General features: G+C 52.0%; 1 protein-coding gene across 1 annotated transcript in view; it reads right to left on the bottom strand.

Annotated features, from left to right (window-relative positions):
* Positions 1-23,396, bottom strand: part of LOC138786387 (myosin-IIIb-like) — an 80,635-nt gene that overhangs the window by 48,287 nt on the left and 8,952 nt on the right. The window contains exons 4-14 of the mRNA XM_069963374.1: positions 23,322-23,396; positions 22,337-22,439; positions 20,676-20,832; positions 20,142-20,241; positions 17,401-17,526; positions 16,206-16,314; positions 7,894-8,010; positions 7,591-7,691; positions 3,388-3,474; positions 2,109-2,174; positions 1,775-1,888 (exon numbers count right to left, since the gene is read on the bottom strand). The exon at positions 23,322-23,396 is cut by the window's right edge and continues 28 nt beyond it. Of these exons, the coding sequence (XP_069819475.1) occupies positions 1,775-1,888; positions 2,109-2,174; positions 3,388-3,474; positions 7,591-7,691; positions 7,894-8,010; positions 16,206-16,314; positions 17,401-17,526; positions 20,142-20,241; positions 20,676-20,832; positions 22,337-22,439; positions 23,322-23,396 (1,155 nt within the window). The remainder of the gene's footprint in view (positions 1-1,774; positions 1,889-2,108; positions 2,175-3,387; positions 3,475-7,590; positions 7,692-7,893; positions 8,011-16,205; positions 16,315-17,400; positions 17,527-20,141; positions 20,242-20,675; positions 20,833-22,336; positions 22,440-23,321) is intronic.

The following is a 23,396-nucleotide window of genomic DNA, read 5'->3' as shown; positions in this document are numbered from 1 at the left end:
GCAGAGGAGGAGGGGAGAAGCAGAGGAGGAGGGGAGAAGCAGAGGAGGAGGGGAGAAGCAGAGGAGGAGGGGAGAAGCAGAGGAAGAGGGAGATTGATATAAGGGGAGGGGCTAAATAAAAAGTGACAGAGCCCACCCCCTTCAGCAGCCAGAGGGGCCGCAATACAGAACCGCCAGAGGGGCCGCAATACAGAACCGCCAGAGGGGCCGCAATACATTCAAGCAAACTCATTTTATTTTTAAAGTTGTAATTTTTTGAAAGCAGTAAAATAAAAGTTGTAGTGATGGGTGATGGGTGATGGGTGATGGGTGATGGCCTATTGTTTACCACACGAGGAATGGCGGAAAGACGACCCCTCCCCCCCCATAGATTATTATATCACAGCCCGTCATTACACAGAACAATGGGTGACACAATAATAGCACCATCTGAGCCTATACGCGTATACACCCTAAAAGGAAACACTACTCTGCCTCATGAAGGGGTTAATGGTAGAACCACTAGGGGGTGGAGCTAACAGTGAAGGCCACTAAGGGGTGGAGCTACACTGTTAGTGTGAAGGCCACTAGGAGGCGAGGCCACCCTCTTAGCCAGCAGTGAGGGGGTGTTATTGGGGGCGGGGCTACAACATTACTGTTACACCCTCTCAGCCTGCAGTAAGGGGGTGTTATTGGGGGGCGGGGCTATAACATTACTGTTACACCCTCTTAGCCTGCAGTGAGGGGGTGTTATTGGGGGCGGGGCTACAACATTACTGTTACACCCTCTCAGCCTGCAGTGAGGGGGTGTTATTGGGGGCGGGGCTATAACATTACTGTTACACCCTCTCAGCCTGCAGTAAGGGGGTGTTATTGGGGGGCGGGGCTATAACATTACTGTTACACCCTCTTAGCCTGCAGTGAGGGGGTGTTATTGGGGGCGGGGCTACAACATTACTGTTACACCCTCTTAGCCTGCAGTGAGGGGGTGTTATTGGGGGCGGGACTATAACATTACTGTTACACCCTCTTAGCCTGCAGTGAGGGGGTGTTATTGGGGGCGGGGCTACAACATTACTGTTACACCCTCTTAGCCTGCAGTGAGGGGGTGTTATTAGGGGACAGGGCTATAACATTACTGTTACACCCTCTTAGCCTGCAGTGAGGGGGTGTTATTGGGGGCGGGGCTACAACATTACTGTTACACCCTCTTAGCCTGCAGTGAGGGGGTGTTATTGGGGGCGGGGCTATAACATTACTCTTACACCCTCTCAGCCTGCAGTGAGGGGGTGTTATTGGGGGCGGGGCTATAACATTACTGTTACACCCTCTCAGCCTGCAGTGAGGGGGTGTTATTGGGGGCGGGACTATAACATTACTATCACACCCTCTCAGCCTGCAGTGAGGGGGTGTTATTGGGGGCGGGGCTACAACATTACTGTTACACCCTCTCAGCCTGCAGTGAGGGGGTGTTATTGGGGGCGGGGCTATAACATTACTGTTACACCCTCTTAGCCAGCAGTGAGGGGCTGTTATTGGGGGCGGGACTATAACATTACTGTTACACCCTCTCAGCCTGCAGTGAGGGGCTGTTATTGGGGGCGGGGCTATAACATTACTTCTTACACCCTCTCAGCCTGCAGTGAGGGGCTGTTATTGGGGGCGGGGCTATAACATTACTGTTACACCCTCTCAGCCTGCAGTGAGGGGGTGTTATTGGGGGCGGGGCTATAACATTACTGTTACACCCTCTCAGCCTGCAGTGAGGGGCTGTTATTGGGGGCGGGGCTGTTACCTTCCCGGCGTAGTGATGTACAGTGAACCCCGGCTCTTTCCCTCGCAGCCGCTCATAGTTCGCGTTTCCACGACATCCGGCGCTGAGTTTCTCCACAAATGACGAATCAGACGCCTGAGAACAAGTTATAACAAAAGAGTCATCAGCGTTGATGGTCACGTGACCATCAAACCCCGCCCTTACATGCTGCCCAATGGCTGACCATTACCACAGCAGGATGTGATGTCAGCTGTCATGTGACCACACATAGGAGCATTTATTATGAGGGGTAATTGTGTAATATCATATAATGATCGGGGGCGGAGCTCAGAATTCCGTAGATCACATGACTCACCTGTGGAAATGATGTCTGTTCATCCAGAATGGAGAGGATGCCCCAGGGGCGAGCCAGGAAGAGATCCTGCAGGTCAGAGGAAGACACCATGAGGGCCACAGGGGCCACACAGCAATACTGACCCCCAATCACACAGGGGCCACACAGCTATACTGACCCCCAATCACACAGGGGCCACACAGCTATACTGACCCCCAATCACACAGGGGCCACACAGCTATACTGACCCCAATCACACAGGGGCCACACAGCTATACTGACCCCCAATCACACAGGGGCCACACAGCTATACTGACCCCAATCACACAGGGGCCACACAGCTATACTGACCCCAATCACACAGGGGCCACACAGCTATACTGCCCCCCCCATCACACAGGGGCCACACAGCTATACTGACCCCCCAATCACACAGGGGCCACACAGCTATACTGACCCCAATCACACAGGGGCCACACAGCTATACTGCCCCCCCCATCACACAGGGGCCACACAGCTATACTGCCCCCCCCATCACACAGGGGCCACACAGCTATACTGCCCCCCCATCACACAGGGGCCACACAGCTATACTGACCCCCAATCACACAGGGGCCACACAGCTATACTGACCCCCAATCACACAGGGGCCACACAGCTATACTGACCCCAATCACACAGGGGCCACACAGCTATACTGCCCCCCCCCCATCACAGAGGGGCCACACAGCTATACTGCCCCCCCCCATCACACAGGGGCCACACAGCTATACTGCCCCCCCATCACACAGGGGCCACACAGCTATACTGCCCCCCCCCATCACACAGGGGCCACACAGCTATACTGACCCCCCCCCCAGCACACAGGGGCCACACAGCTATACTGACCCCCCATCACACAGGGGCCACACAGCTATACTGCCCCCCCATCACACAGGGGCCACACAGCTATACTGCCCCCCCCCATCACACAGGGGCCACTCAGCTATACTGACCCCAATCACACAGGGGCCACACAGCTATACTGCCCCCCCCCATCACACAGGGGCCACACAGCTATACTGCCCCCCCCATCACACAGGGGCCACACAGCTATACTGCCCCCCCATCACACAGGGGCCACACAGCTATACTGCCCCCCCATCACACAGGGGCCACACAGCTATACTGCCCCCCCATCACACAGGGGCCACACAGCTATACTTGGGGGCAGGGGGCGTACACATCCTGCTATACTCGGGGGCCCCTGGATGTGGTATAAGGACATCTGGGGGCCCGATGCTCAGATGACTGTACACACCAAGACGCTCTGGTTATTGGTGAAGGCGATGGCGTCCTCCTGGATCCCCTCCTCCCGGTAATGCTGCAGCTCCATCAGGAATATGTGCTGCCAGGAAACGGAGAGACGTCATACACGATCATACACATACAGCGCACGTCATACACATACAGCACACATCATACACGGAGGAGACGTCATACACATACAGCACACGTCATACACGGAGGAGACGTCATACACATACAGCACACGTCATACACGGAGGAGACGTCATACAGCACACATCATACACGGAGGAGACGTCATACATGATCATACACATACAGCACACGTCATACACATACAGCACACGTCATACACGGAGGAGACGTCATACACAGAGGAGACGTCATACATGATCATACACAGAGGAGACGTCATACACGATCATACACATACAGCACACGTCATACACGATCATACACATACAGCACACGTCATACACGATCATACACATACAGCACACGTCATACACGATCATACACATACAGCACACGTCATACACGGAGGAGACGTCATACACGATCATACACATACAGCACACGTCATATATGATCATACATATACAGCAAACGTCATACACGGAGGAGACGTCATACACGATCATACACATACAGCACACGTCATACACGATCATACACATACAGCACACGTCATACACGGAGGAGACGTCATACACGACCATACACATACAGCACACGTCATACATGATCATACATATACAGCAAACGTCATACACGGAGGAGACGTCATACACGATCATACACATACAGCACACGTCATACACGTCATACACAGAGGAGACGTCATACACATACAGCACACGTCATACACAGAGGAGACGTCATACACATACAGCACACGTCATACATGATCATACACATACAGCACACGTCATACACGGAGGAGACGTCATAAACATACAGCACACGTCATACACGATCATACACATACAGCACACGTCATACACGGAGGAGACGTCATACACGATCATACACATACAGCACACGTCATACACAGAGGAGACGTCATACACATACAGCACACATCATACACAGAGGAGACGTCATACACATACAGCACACGTCATACACATACAGCACACGTCATACACGGAGGAGACGTCATAAACATACAGCACACGTCATACACGGAGGAGACGTCATACACGATCATACACATACAGCACACGTCATACACGGAGGAGACATCATACACATACAGCACACGTCATACACGGAGGAGACGTCATACACGATCATACACATACAGCACACGTCATACACATACAGCACACGTCATACACGATCATACACATACAGCACACGTCATACACGATCATACACATACAGCACACGTCATACACGGAGGAGACGTCATACACATACAGCACACGTCATACACGATCATACACATACAGCACACGTCATACATGATCATACACATACAACACACGTCATACATGATCATACACATACAACACACGTCATACACGGAGGAGACTTCATACAGCACACGTCATACACGGAGGAGACGTCATACACGGAGGAGACGTCATACACGATCATACACATACAGCACACGTCATACACGGAGGAGACGTCATACACGATCATACACATACAGCACACGTCATACACGGAGGAGACGTCATACACGATCATACACATACCGCACACGTCATACACGGAGGAGACGTCATACACATACAGCACACGTCATACACGGATGAGACGTCATACACATACAGCACACGTCATACACGATCATACACATACAGCACACGTCATACCCGGAGGAGACGTCATACACGATCATACACATACAGCACACATCATACATGATCATACACATACAGCAAACGTCATACACGGAGGAGACGTCATACACGATCATACACATACAGCACACGTCATACATGGAGGAGACGTCATACACGAGCATACACATACAGCACACGTCATACATGATCATACACATACAACACACGTCATACACGGAGGAGACGTCATACAGCACACGTCATACACGGAGGAGACGTCATACACGATCATACACGGAGGAGACGTCATACACGATCATACACATACAGCACACGTCATACATGATCATACACATACAGCACACGTCATACATGATCATACACATACAACACACGTCATACACGGAGGAGACTTCATACAGCACACGTCATACACGGAGGAGACGTCATACACGGAGGAGACGTCATACACGATCATACACATACAGCACACGTCATACACGGAGGAGACGTCATACACGATCATACACATACAGCACACGTCATACACGGAGGAGACGTCATACACGATCATACACATACCGCACACGTCATACACGGAGGAGACGTCATACACATACAGCACACGTCATACACGGATGAGACGTCATACACATACAGCACACGTCATACACGATCATACACATACAGCACACGTCATACCCGGAGGAGACGTCATACACGATCATACACATACAGCACACATCATACATGATCATACACATACAGCAAACGTCATACACGGAGGAGACGTCATACACGATCATACACATACAGCACACGTCATACATGGAGGAGACGTCATACACGAGCATACACATACAGCACACGTCATACATGATCATACACATACAACACACGTCATACACGGAGGAGACGTCATACAGCACACGTCATACACGGAGGAGACGTCATACACGATCATACACGGAGGAGACGTCATACACGATCATACACATACAGCACACGTCATACATGATCATACACATACAGCACACGTCATACATGATCATACACATACAGCACACGTCATACACAGAGGAGACGTCATACACATACAGCACACGTCATACATGATCATACACATACAGCACACGTCATACACGGAGGAGACGTCATACACATACAGCACACTTCATACACGATCATACACATAGAGCACACGTCATACACGGAGGAGACATCATACACGATCATACACATACAGCACACGTCATACATGATCATACACATACAGCAAACGTCATACACGGAGGAGACGTCATACACATACAGCACACGTCATACACGGAGGAGACGTCATACACGATCATACACATACAGCACACGTCATACACGGAGGAGACGTCATACACATACAGCACACGTCATACATGATCATACACATACAGCACACGTCATACACAGAGGAGACGTCATACACATACAGCACACGTCATACATGATCATACACATACAGCACACGTCATACACGATCATACACATACAGCACACGTCATACACGGAGGAGACGTCATACACATACAGCACACGTCATACACGATCATACACATACAGCACACGTCATACATGATCATACACATACAGCACACGTCATACACGGAGGAGACGTCATACAGCACACGTCATACACGGAGGAGACGTCATACACGATCATACACATACAGCACACGTCATACACGGAGGAGACGTCATACACGATCATACACATACAGCACACGTCATACATGATCATACACATACAGCAAACGTCATACACGGAGGAGACGTCATACATGATCATACACATAGAGCACACGTCATACATGATCATACACGGAGGAGACGTCATACACGATCATACACATACAGCACAGGTCATACACGGAGGAGACGTCATACACGATCATACACATACAGCACACGTCATACACGGAGGAGACGTCATACACGATCATACACATACAGCACACGTCATACACGGAGGAGACGTCATACACATACAGCACACGTCATACATGATCATACACATACAGCACACGTCATACACGGAGGAGACGTCATACACATACAGCACACGTCATACATGATCATACACATACAGCACACGTCATACACGGAGGAGACGTCATACAGCACACGTCATACCCGGAGGAGACGCCATACACGATCATACACATACAGCACACGTCATACACGGAGGAGATGTCATACACGATCATACACGGAGGAGACGTCATACACACAGGATAAAACACACACACACGAGACGTCATACACACAGGAAAATACACACACACAGAGGAGATGTCATACACACAGGACAATACACACACACAGAGGAGATGTCATACACGTATAGGATGCATCATACACAGCAGGAGCTGTGCTCTGTCACTTACCTGGTTAAAGAAGTTCTGCAGCTGCTCGTTCGCCAGGTTTATACACAACTGCTCAAAGCGATTCACAACAAAGTTCTCAAACCCAAAGATATCGAGAATCCCTGAAGATAAAAACCACAACCCCCATCATCACAACCCCGATCTTCATCACCACCACTACAACCCCCATCCCCACCACAATCATCATCACCACCACAACCCCCATCATCACAACCCCGATCTTCATTATCACCACTACAACCCCCATCATCATCATTACAACCCCCATCCCCACCACAACCACCATTATCAGTGTGCACTCACCGATCTCCTGCACCCCGCCTCTGCTCACCACGTCTCCGGCAAGAAGTTCATTCACTTTTGTTACAATCCAACCAAAAAGACGCGAATAAACCACACGGGAGATGGAGTCCCTGGCGTCTACACAGAGGAGGACATACGTGTAACATACTACATACACCTACACAGAGGAGGACACACATGTAACATACTACATACACCTACACAGAGGAGGACACACATGTAACATACTACATACACCTACACAGAGGAGGACACACATGTAACATACTACATACACCTACACAGAGGAGGACACACATGTAACATACTACATACACCTACACAGAGGAGGAGGACACACATGTAACATACTACATACACCTACACAGAGGAGGAGGATGACACACATGTAATATACTACATACACCTACACAGAGGACACACATGTAACATACTACATACACCTACACAGAGGAGGAGGACACACATGTAATATACTATATACACCTACACAGAGGAGGAGGACACACATGTAACATACTACATACACCTACACAGAGGAGGAGGACACACATGTAATATACTACATACACCTACACAGAGGAGGACACACATGTAACATACTACATACACCTACACAGAGGAGGACACACATGTAACATACTACATACACCTACACAGAGGAGGAGGACACACATGTAACATACTACATACACCTACACAGAGGAGGACACACATGTAACATACTACGTACACCTACACAGAGGAGGAGGACACACATGTAACATACTACATACACCTACACAGAGGAGGACACACATGTAACATACTACATACACCTACACAGAGGAGGACACACATGTAATATACTAAATACACCTACACAGAGGACACACATGTAACATACTACATACACCTACACAGAGGAGGACACACATGTAACATACTACATACACCTACACAGAGGAGGACACACATGTAACATACTACATACACCTACACAGAGGAGGACACACATGTAACATACTACATACACCTACACAGAGGAGGACACACATGTAACATACTACATACACCTACACAGAGGAGGACACACATGTAATATACTACATACACCTACACAGAGGAGGACACACATGTAATATACTACATACACCTACACAGAGGAGGAGGAGGACACACATGTAATATACTACATACACCTACACAGAGGAGAACACACATGTAACATACTACATACACCTACACAGAGGACACACATGTAACATACTACATACACCTACACAGAGGAGGACACACATGTAATATACTACATACACCTACACAGAGGACACACATGTAACATACTACATACACCTACACAGAGGAGGAGGAGGACACACATGTAACATACTACATACACCTACACAGAGGAGGACACACATGTAACATACTACATACACCTACACAGAGGAGGACACATATGTAACATACTACATACACCTACACAGAGGACACACATGTAACATACTACATACACCTACACAGAGGAGGAGGACACACATGTAACATACTACATACACCTACACAGAGGAGGAGGACACACATGTAACATACTACATACACCTACACAGAGGAGGAGGACACACATGTAACATACTACATACACCTACACAGAGGAGGAGGAGGACACACATGTAACATACTACATACACCTACACAGAGGAGAACACACATGTAACATACTACATACACCTACACAGAGGAGGAGGAGGACACACATGTAACATACTACATACACCTACACAGAGGAGAACACACATGTAACATACTACATACACCTACACAGAGGAGAACACACATGTAATATACTACATACACCTACACAGAGGAGGACACACATGTAACATACTACATACACCTACACAGAGGAGGAGGAGGACACACATGTAACATACTACATACACCTACACAGAGGAGAACACACATGTAACATACTACATACACCTACACAGAGGAGGACACACACATGTAACATACTACATACACCTACACAGAGGAGGACACACATGTAACATACTACATACACCTACACAGAGGAGGAGGACACACATGTAACATACTACATACACCTACACAGAGGAGGAGGACACACATGTAACATACTACATACACCTACACAGAGGAGGAGGACACACATGTAACATACTACATACACCTACACAGAGGAGAACACACATGTAACATACTACATACACCTACACAGAGGAGAACACACATGTAATATACTACATACACCTACACAGAGGAGGACACACATGTAACATACTACATACACCTACACAGAGGAGGAGGAGGACACACATGTAACATACTACATACACCTACACAGAGGAGAACACACATGTAACATACTACATACACCTACACAGAGGAGGACACACACATGTAACATACTACATACACCTACACAGAGGACACACATGTAACATACTACATACACCTACACAGAGGACACACATGTAACATACTACATACACCTACACAGAGGAGGAGGAGGACACACATGTAACATACTACATACACCTACACAGAGGAGAACACACATGTAACATACTACATACACCTACACAGAGGAGGACACACATGTAACATACTACATACACCTACACAGAGGAGGCCACACATGTAACATACTACATACACCTACACAGAGGAGGACACACATGTAACATACTACATACACCTACACAGAGGAGGAGGAGGACACACATGTAACATACTACATACACCTACACAGAGGAGGAGGACACACATGTAACATACTACATACACCTACAGAGGACACACATGTAACATACTACATACACCTACACAGAGGAGGAGGACACACATGTAACATACTACATACACCTACACAGAGGAGGAGGACACACATGTAACATACTACATACACCTACACAGAGGACACACATGTAACATACTACATACACCTACACAGAGGAGGAGGAGGACACAAATGTAACATACTACATACACCTACACAGAGGAGGAGGACACACATGTAACATACTACATACACCTACACAGAGGAGGACACACATGTAACATACTACATACACCTACACAGAGGAGGAGGACACACATGTAACATACTACATACACCTACACAGAGGAGGAGGAGGACACACATGTAATATACTACATACACCTACACAGAGGAGAACACACATGTAACATACTACATACACCTACACAGAGGACACACATGTAACATACTACATACACCTACACAGAGGAGGACACACATGTAATATACTACATACACCTACACAGAGGACACACATGTAACATACTACATACACCTACACAGAGGAGGACACACATGTAACATACTACATACACCTACACAGAGGAGGACACACATGTAACATACTACATACACCTACACAGAGGAGGAGGAGGACACACATGTAACATACTACATACACCTACACAGAGGAGGAGGACACACATGTAACATACTACATACACCTACAGAGGACACACATGTAACATACTACATACACCTACACAGAGGAGGAGGACACACATGTAACATACTACATACACCTACACAGAGGAGGACACACATGTAACATACTACATACACCTACACAGAGGAGGAGGAGGACACACATGTAACATACTACATACACCTACACAGAGGAGGACACACATGTAACATACTACATACACCTACACAGAGGAGGAGGACACACACATGTAACATACTACATACACCTACACAGAGGACACACATGTAACATACTACATACACCTACACAGAGGAGGAGGAGGACACACATGTAACATACTACATACACCTACACAGAGGAGGAGGACACACATGTAACATACTACATACACCTACACAGAGGAGGAGGACACACGTGTAACATACTACATACACCTACACAGAGGAGGACACAAATGTAACATACTACATACACCTACACAGAGGAGGAGGACACACATGTAACATACTACATACACCTACACAGAGGAGGACACACATGTAACATACTACATACACCTACACAGAGGAGGAGGACACACATGTAACATACTACATACACCTACACAGAGGAGGAGGAGGACACACATGTAATATACTACATACACCTACACAGAGGACACACATGTAACATACTACATACACCTACACAGAGGAGGACACACATGTAACATACTACATACACCTACACAGAGGAGGACACACATGTAACATACTACATACACCTACACAGAGGAGGAGGAGGACACACATGTAACATACTACATACACCTACACAGAGGACACACATGTAACATACTACATACACCTACACAGAGGAGGAGGACACACATGTAACATACTACATACACCTACACAGAGGAGGACACACATGTAACATACTACATACACCTACACAGAGGAGGCCACACATGTAACATACTACATACACCTACACAGAGGACACACATGTAACATACTACATACACCTACACAGAGGAGGAGGACACACATGTAACATACTACATACACCTACACAGAGGAGGAGGAGGACACACATGTAACATACTACATACACCTACACAGAGGAGGAGGACACACATGTAACATACTACATACACCTACACAGAGGAGGAGGACACACATGTAACATACTACATACACCTACACAGAGGAGGACACACATGTAACATACTACATACACCTACACAGAGGAGGAGGACACACATGTAACATACTACATACACCTACACAGAGGAGGAGGAGGACACATATGTAACATACTACATACACCTACACAGAGGAGGACACATATGTAACATACTACATACACCTACACAGAGGAGGAGGAGGACACATATGTAACATACTACATACACCTACACAGAGGAGGAGGACACATGTAATATACTACATACACCTACACAGAGGAGGACACACATGTAACATACTACATACACCTACACAGAGGAGGAGGACACATGTAATATACTACATACACCTACACAGAGGAGGACACACATGTAACATACTACATACACCTACACAGAGGAGGACACACATGTAACATACTACATACACCTACACAGAGGAGGAGGACACATGTAATATACTACATACACCTACACAGAGGAGGACACACATGTACATACTACATACACCTACACAGAGGAGGACACACATGTAACATACTACATACACCTACACAGAGGAGGACACACATGTAACATACTACATACACCTACACAGAGGAGGAGGACACACATGTAATATACTACATACACCTACACAGAGGAGGAGGACACACATGTAACATACTACATACACCTACACAGGAGGAGGACACACATGTAATATACTACATACACCTACACAGAGGAGGAGGACACACATGTAACATACTACATACACCTACACAGAGGAGGAGTACACACATGTAACATACTACATACACCTACACAGAGGAGGACACACATGTAATATACTACATACACCTACACAGAGGAGGAGGAGGACACACATGTAACATACTACATACACCTACACAGAGGAGGACACACATGTAACATACTACATACACCTACACAGAGGAGGAGGACACACATGTAACATACTACATACACCTACACAGAGGAGGAGGACACACATGTAACATACTACATACACCTACACAGAGGAGGAGGACACACATGTAACATACTACATACACCTTCACAGAGGAGGAGGAGGACACACATGTAATATACTACATACACCTACACAGAGGAGAACACACATGTAACATACTACATACACCTACACAGAGGACACACATGTAACATACTACATACACCTACACAGAGGAGGAGGACACACATGTAACATACTACATACACCTACACAGAGGAGGAGGACACACATGTAACATACTACATACACCTACACAGAGGAGGAGGAGGACACACATGTAACATACTACATACACCTACACAGAGGAGGACACACATGTAACATACTACATACACCTACACAGAGGAGGAGGACACATATGTAACATACTACATACACCTACACAGAGGAGGAGGACACACATGTAACATACTACATACACCTACACAGAGGAGGAGGACACACATGTAACATACTACATACACCTACACAGAGGAGGACACACATGTAATATACTACATACACCTACACAGAGGAGGAGGACACACATGTAACATACTACATACACCTACACAGAGGAGGACACACATGTAACATACTACATACACCTACACAGAGGAGGAGGACACACATGTAACATACTACATACACCTACACAGAGGAGGAGGACACACATGTAACATACTACATAGACCTACACAGAGGAGGAGGAGGACACACATGTAACATACTACATACACCTACACAGAGGAGGAGGACACACATGTAACATACTACATACACCTACACAGAGGAGGACACACATGTAACATACTACATACACCTACACAGAGGAGAACACACATGTAACATACTACATACACCTACACAGAGGAGGAGGAGGACACACATGTAACATACTACATACACCTACACAGAGGAGGACACATATGTAACATACTACATACACCTACACAGAGGAGGAGGACACACATGTAACATACTACATACACCTACACAGAGGACACACATGTAACATACTACATACACCTACACAGAGGAGGACACACATGTAACATACTACATACACCTACACAGAGGAGGAGGACACATATGTAACATACTACATACACCTACACAGAGGAGGCCACACATGTAACATACTACATACACCTACACAGAGGAGGAGGACACACATGTAACATACTACATACACCTACACAGAGGAGGAGGAGGAGGACACACATGTAACATACTACATACACCTACACAGAGGAGGCCACACATGTAACATACTACATACACCTACACAGAGGAGGACACACATGTAACATACTACATACACCTACACAGAGGAGGAGGAGGACACACATGTAACATACTACATACACCTACACAGATGAGGAGGACACACATGTAACATACTACATACACCTACACAGAGGAGGACACACATGTAACATACTACATACACCTACACAGAGGAGGACACACATGTAACATACTACATACACCTACACAGAGGACACACATGTAACATACTACATACACCTACACAGAGGAGGACACACATGTAACATACTACATACACCTACACAGAGGAGGACACACATGTAACATACTACATACACCTACACAGAGGAGGACACACATGTAACATACTACATACACCTACACAGAGGAGGAGGACACACATGTAACATACTACATACACCTACACAGAGGAGGACACACATGTAACATACTACATACACCTACACAGAGGACACACATGTAACATACTACATACACCTACACAGAGGAGGACACACATGTAACATACTACATACACCTACACAGAGGAGGAGGACACACATGTAACATACTACATACACCTACACAGAGGAGGACACACATGTAACATACTACATACACCTACACAGAGGAGGAGGACACACATGTAATATACTACATACACCTACACAGAGGACACACATGTAACATACTACATACACCTACACAGAGGAGGACACACATGTAACATACTACATACACCTACACAGAGGAGGACACACATGTAACATACTACATACACCTACACAGAGGAGGACACACATGTAACATACTACATACACCTACACAGAGGAGGAGGAGGACACACATGTAACATACTACATACACCTACAAAGAGGAGGAGGAGGACGACACACATGTAACATACTACATACACCTACACAGAGGAGGACACACATGTAACATACTACATACACCTACACAGAGGAGGACACACATGTAACATACTACATACACCTACACAGAGGAGGACACACATGTAACATACTACATACACCTACACAGAGTAGGGACACACATGTAACATACTACATACACCTACACAGAGGAGGACACACATGTAACATACTACATACACCTACACAGAGGAGGACATACATGTAACATACTACATACACCTACACAGAGGAGGAGGACACACATGTAATATACTACATACACCTACACAGAGGACACACATGTAACATACTACATACACCTACACAGAGGAGGACACACATGTAACATACTATATACACCTACACAGAGGAGGACACACATGTAACATACTACATACACCTACACAGAGGAGGAGGAGGACACACATGTAACATACTACATACACCTACACAGCATGAGGGCCCCGGAGCCCCGGCCTCACCTTCCGCCTGCTGTTTGCTGTGCAGCCTCCGGATGGCCTCACCGCGGGTGACAGATATTGTACAGATCAGACAGCTCATCAGATCCTCCGGCTGCACCCCGAACTGCCCCTGCAAGATGCCCCAAAGATCAGCCCCACCACAATGCTCCAGATTCTGCCCCCACAGATGGCGGCGACGCCCCCCGGCTCTCCCCCCACAGATGGCGGCGACGCCCCCCGGCTCTCCCCCCACAGATGGCGGCGACGCCCCCCGGCTCTCCCCCCACAGATGGCGGCGACGCCCCCCGGCTCTCCCCCCACAGATGGCGGCGACGCCCCCCGGCTCTCCCCCCACAGATGGCGGCGACGCCCCCCGGCTCTCCCCCCACAGATGGCGGCGACGCCCCCTGGCCCTCCCCCCACAGATGGCGGCGACGCCCCCCGGCTCTCCCCCCACAGATGGCGGCGACGCCCCCTGGCCCTCCCCCCACAGATGGCGGCGACGCCCCCCGGCCCTCCCCCCACAGATGGCGGCGACGCCCCCCACAGATGGGGTCTCTCCCCACACAGACGGCGACGCCCCCCGGCCCTCCCCCACAGATGGCGTCTCTCCCCCCACAGACGGCGACGCCCCCGGCCCTCCCCTCACAGATGGCGGCGACGCCCAGATGGTGTGTCTCCCCCCACAGACGGCGACGCCCCCCGGCCCTCCCCCCACAGATGGCAACGCCCCCGGCCCTCCCCCCACAGATGGCGTCTCTCCCCCCACAGACGGCGACGCCCCCGGCCCTCCCCTCACAGATGGCGGCGACGCCCCCCGCCTCTCCCCCCACAGATGGCAGCGACGCCCCCCGGCTCTCCCCCCACAGATGGCGGGGATTCCCCCCCCCGGCCCTCCCCCCACAGATGGCGGCGACGCCCCCCGGCCCTCCCCCCACAGATGGCGGCGACGCCCCCCGGCCCTCCCCCCACAGATGGCGGCGACGCCCCCCGGCCCTCCCCCCACAGATGGCGACGCCCCCCACAGATGGTGTCTCTCCCCCACACGGCGACGCCCCCCGGCCCTCCCCCCACAGATGGCGACGCCCCCGACTCTCCCCCCACAGATGGCAACGCCCCCGGCCCTCCCCCCACAGATGGCGTCTCTCCCCCCACAGACGGCGACGCCCCCGGCCCTCCCCTCACAGATGGCGGCGACGCCCACGGGGTCACTCACCGCAGCAGCCTTCAGCCAGCCCATAGAGGCTCGGGCCACCGATACGCCTCCTGCCTCCTCTGGCTCAAACACAAGATTCCCCAGAGACAGCACCCCCGACAGGATGGTCTGCAGGTCCAGCTCCTCCTGCCGAGGCAACAGGAAGTGACATCACTGCAGTAAGGGGCGGGGCCAAGAACAGAATCTCCGTCCCTGGGAGCCATCAGGTGATACCATGTCCATCCATACAGAGGGGGGGAGGCCATGTCCATCCATACAGAGGGGGGGGGGGGAGGGGCCATGTCCATCCATACAGAGGGGGGGAGGCCATGTCCATCCATACAGAGGGGGGGGGGGGGGGGGGGGGGGGGGGGGGGGGGGGGGGGGGCCATGTCCATCCATACAGAGGGGGGGAGGCCATGTCCATCTATACAGAGGGGGAGGGGCCATTTCCATCCATACAGAGGGGGGGGGGGGTGCCTGTCCATCCATACAGAGGGGGAGGGGCCATGTCCATCCATACAGAGGGGGAGGGGCTTGTCCATCCATACAGAGGGGGAGGGGCCTGTCCATCCATACAGAGGGGGAGGGGCCATGTCCATCCATACAGAGGGGGGGAGGGCCATGTCCATCCATACAGAGGGGGAGGGGCCATGTCCATCCATACAGAGGGGGAGGGGCCATGTCCATCCATACAGAGGTGGAGGGGGGGGCCTGTCCATCCATACAGAGGGGGGGGCCTGTCCATCCATACAGAGGGGGAGGGGGGGCCTGTCCATCCATACAGAGGGGGAGGGGGGGCCTGTCCATCCATACAGAGGGGGAGGGGCCATGTCCATCCATACAGATCAGGGGAAGAGGGCCTGTCCATCCATACAGAGGGGGAGGGGCCATGTCCATCCATACAGAGGTGGAGGGGGGGGCCTGTCCATCCATACAGAGGGGGAGGGGCCATGTCCATCCATACAGATCAGGGGAAGAGGCCTGTCCATCCATACAGAGGGGAGGGGCCTGTCCATCCATACAGAGGGGGAGGGGCCTGTCCATCCATAACAGAGGGGGAGGGGCCTGTCCATCCATACAGAGGGGGGGGGGGGGGGGGGGGAGGGGCCATGTCCATTCCATACAGAGGGGGGGAGGCCATGTCCATCTATACAGAGGGGGAGGGGCCATTTCCATCCATACAGAGGGGGAGGGGGGTGCCTGTCCATCCATACAGAGGGGGAGGGGCCATGTCCATCCATACAGAGGGGGAGGGGCCTGTCCATCCATACAGAGGGGGAGGGGCCTGTCCATCCATACAGAGGGGGAGGGGCCATGTCCATTCCATACAGAGGGGGGGAGGGCCATGTCCATCCATACAGAGGGGGAGGGGCCATGTCCATCCATACAGAGGGGGAGGGGCCAGGTCCATCCATACAGAGGTGGAGGGGGGGGCCTGTCCATCCATACAGAGGGGGGGGCCTGTCCATCCATACAGAGGGGGAGGGGGGGGCCTGTCCATCCATACAGAGGGGGAGGGGGGGCCTGTCCATCCCATACAGAGGGGGAGGGGCCATGTCCATCCATACAGATCAGGGGAAGAGGGCCTGTCCATCCATACAGAGGGGGAGGGGCCATGTCCATCCATACAGAGGTGGAGGGGGGGGGCCTGTCCATCCATACAGAGGGGGAGGGGCCATGTCCATCCATACAGATCAGGGGAAGAGGGCCTGTCCATCCATACAGAGGGGGAGGGGCCTGTCCATCCATACAGAGGGGGAGGGGCCATGTCCATCCATACAGATCAGGGGAAGAGGGCCATGTCCATCCATACAGAGGGGGAGGGGCCATGTCCATCCATACAGAGGTGGAGGGGGGGGCCTGTCCATCCATACAGAGGGGGAGGGGCCATGTCCATCCATACAGATCAGGGGAAGAGGGCCTGTCCATCCATACAGAGGGGGAGGGGCCTGTCCATCCATACAGAGGGGGAGGGGCCTGTCCATCCATACAGAGGGGGAGGGGCCTGTCCATCCATACAGAGGGGGAGGGGCCTGTCCATCCATACAGAGGGGGAGGGGCCTGTCCATCCATACAGAGGGGGAGGGGCCTGTCCATCCATACAGAGGGGGAGGGGCTATGTCCATCCATACAGAGGGGGAGGGGCTATGTCCATCCATACAGAGGGGGAGGGGCTATGTCCATCCATACAGAGGGGGAGGGGCTATGTCCATCCATACAGAGGGGGAGGGGCTATGTCCATCCATACAGAGGGGGAGGGGCCATGTCCATCCATACAGAGGGGGAGGGGCCATGTCCATCCATACAGAGGGGGAGGGGCCATGTCCATCCATACAGAGGGGAAGAGGGCCTGTCCATCCATACAGAGGGGGAGGGGCCTGTCCATCCATACAGAGGGGGAGGGGCTTGTCCATCCATACAGAGGGGGAGGGGCTTGTCCATCCATACAGAGGGGGAGGGGCCGTGTCCATCCATACAGAGGGGGAGGGGCCATGTCCATCCATACAGAGGGGGAGGGGCCATGTCCATCCATACAGAGGGGGGAGGGGCCATGTCCATCCATACAGAGGGGGAGGGGCCATGTCCATCCATACAGAGGGGGGGGGGGGGGGAGGCCCATGTCCATCCACACAGAGGGGGAGGGGCCTGTCCATACAGACACCGGGGAAAGGAGGGGCATGTCGCTATATACAGAGAGGGAATGAGGGGCATGTCCCTATATACACAGGGGGAGGGGCTAATTTCTGTAAGGAACCAACCTGATTATGGAACCCGACCATCCGCATGGCGTTACACAACGTCTGGTAACCGTCACTCCAACGCCTGATGTCCGATTCCTCCCACCCCTGGCCAATATACCTACAGCGGGAAATCAGAGAAGCCTATGGTAACAGCAGAATAGTGAGTGCAGCTCTGGAGGAGGAGACAGGATGTAACAGCAGAATAGTGAGTGCAGCTCTGGAGGATGAGACATGATGTAACAGCAGAATAGTGAGTGCAGCTCTGGAGGAGGAGACATGATGTAACAGCAGAATAGTGAGTGCAGCTCTGGAGGATGAGACATGATGTAACAGCAGAATAGTGAGTGCAGCTCTGGAGGATGAGACATGATGTAACAGCAGAATAGTGAGTGCAGCTCTGGAGGAGACATGATGTAACAGCAGAATAGTGAGTGCAGCTCTGGAGTAGTATACCAGTATGGAGGTGGAATCACAGCTTCTAGTCCTCTGCACCCTTCTACCCTACCCCCCAGGCTCCGCCCACACCATGGACATGTGACCCCTGGTTCCTACCTGTACATGGACGGTTGCAGGAGACCAAACACTTCCTTCTCCTCCTCAGGACACCCGAACAGCATGTAGTAGAAGACATGGAAGTTCCTCTCCCCCGGATCCTGGTGCGACACCCGAGACTTCTCCAGGAGATACTCATTAATCTTGGCTCCCCTCACTGCGGAGAGAAAGACCCCCATACACCTGGCATCACCCGTCTGTGGAGAGTCAGGAGACCCCCATACACCTAGCATCACCCGACTGTGGAGAGTCAGGAGACCCCCATACACCTGGCATCACCCGTCTGTGGAGAGTCAGGAGACCCCCATACACCTGGCATCACCCGTCTGTGGAGAGTCAGGAGACCCCCATACACCTGGCATCACCCGTCTGTGGAGAGTCAGGAGACCCCCATACACCTGGCATCACCCGTCTGTGGAGAGTCAGGAGACCCCCATACACCTGGCATCACCCGTCTGTGGAGAGTCAGGAGACCCCCATACACCTGGCATCACCCGTCTGTGGAGAGTCAGGAGACCCCCATACACCTGGCATCACCCGTCTGTGGAGAGTCAGGAGACCCCCATACACCTGGCATCACCCGTCTGTGGAGAGTCAGGAGACCCCCATACACCTGGCATCACCCGTCTGTGGAGAGTCAGGAGACCCCCATACACCTGGCATCACCCGTCTGTGGAGAGTCAGGAGACCTCCATACACCTGGCATCACCCGTCTGTGGAGAGTCAGGAGACCCCCATACACCTGGCCTCACCCGTCTGTGGAGAGTCAGGAGACCCCCATACACCTGGCCTCACCCGTCTGTGGAGAGTCAGGAGACCCCCATACACCTGGCCTCACCCGTCTGTGGAGAGTCAGGAGACCCCCATACACCTGGCCTCACCCGTCTGTGGAGAGTCAGGAGACCCCCATACACCTGGCCTCACCCGTCTGTGAAGAGTCAGGAGACCCCCATACACCTGGCATCATCTGACTGCGGAGAGAAAGACCCCCATACACCTGGCATCACCCGTCTGTGGAGAGTCAGGAGACCCCCATACACCTGGCATCATCTGACTGTGGAGAGTCAGGAGACCCCCATACACCTGGCATCACCCGTCTGTGGAGAGTCAGGAGACCCCCATACACCTGGCATCACCCGTCTGTGGAGAGTCAGGAGACCCCCATACACCTGGCATCACCCGTCTGTGGAGAGTCAGGAGACCCCCATAAACCGGGCATCACCCGTCTGTGGAGAGTCAGGAGACCCCCATACACCTGGCATCACCCATCTGTGGAGAGTCAGGAGACCCCCATACACCTGGCATCACCCGTCTGTGGAGAGTCAGGAGACCCCCATACACCTGGCATCACCCGTCTGTGGAGAGTCAGGAGACCCCCATACACCTGGCATCACCCGTCTGTGGAGAGTCAGGAGACCCCCATACACCTGGCATCACCCGTCTGTGGAGAGTCAGGAGACCCCCATACACCTGGCATCACCCGTCTGTGGAGAGTCAGGAGACCCCCATACACCTGGCATCACCCGTCTGTGGAGAGTCAGGAGACCCCCATACACCTGGCATCACCCGTCTGTGGGGAGTTAGGAGACCCCCTTACTTATAATGTCAGGAAGCTGCTCTTAAAGCTACGGTGTCCTCCTGGGTCACATGACACCACTCACCAGAGCCGTCGCTGAAGCGCAGCTGGATGTATTTCCCAAAGCGACTGCTGTTCTGGTTCATCACCGTCTCAGCGTTTCCGAAAGCCTCGAGCAGGGGATTCACCTGCGGAGATAGAGAGATGGGTGATGGCAGCAGTGGGGAGGGGAGGCAGCAAGGGGGGGGGAGTGACAGATGATGGCAGCAACGGGGGGGGGGGGTGACGGATGGGGGGGCGGCCGCAACAGGGGGGGGGGGGGGGACGGATGGTGGGGCGGCAGCAACGGGGGGGGGGGCAGCAGGGGGAGTGACGGATGGTGGGGCGGCAGCAGGGGGGGGTGCGGAGTGACGGATGGTGGGGCGGCAGCAACAGAGGGGGGGGGGGGAGGGCAGCAGGGGGAGTGACGGATGTGGGAGGGGCAGCAGGGGGGGTGACGGATGGTGGGGCGGCAGCAACGGGGGGGGGGCAGCAGGGGCAGTGACGGATGGTGGGGCGGCAGCAGGGGGGGTGCGGAGTGACGGATGGTGGGGCGGCAGCAACAGGGGTGGGGGGGGGAGGGCAGCAGGGGGAGTGACGGATGTGGGAGGGGCAGCAGGGGGGGGTGACGGATGGTGGGGCGGCAGCAGGGGGGGTGCGGAGTGACGGATGGTGGGGCGGCAGCAACAGTGGGGGGGAAGGGCAGCAGGGGGGGTGCGCAGTGACGGATGGTGGGGCGGCAGCAGGGGGGGTGCGGAGTGACGGATGGTGGGCCGGCAGCAGGGGGGGGTGCGGAGTGACGGATGGTGGGCCGGCAGCAGGGGAGGGGAGTGACGGATGTGGGAGGAGCAGCAGCAGGGGGGTGACGGATGGGGGGGCAGGAGTAATGGATGGGGGGGCGCTGAGCAGGGAAGTGACGAATGGGGGGGGGGGGCAGCAAGGGAAGAAAGTGACGGATGGGGGGGGGGGGGCGGTGAGCAGGGACATCGGTACTGTATACACTGTAACGAGCCCTCAGCTGTGGTCAGTACCTGCAGGATCTGCTGGCATAGCTGGCTGCTCCCCCGGCTCCGACGCACTACATGTCTCAGCAGGAGTTTCGTGCT

Source organism: Dendropsophus ebraccatus, chromosome 3 (genome assembly GCF_027789765.1).
Source record: "Dendropsophus ebraccatus isolate aDenEbr1 chromosome 3, aDenEbr1.pat, whole genome shotgun sequence".
In the NCBI taxonomy this organism is placed as follows: domain Eukaryota; kingdom Metazoa; phylum Chordata; class Amphibia; order Anura; family Hylidae; genus Dendropsophus; species Dendropsophus ebraccatus.
This window is presented reverse-complemented; position numbering and strand designations above follow the sequence as displayed.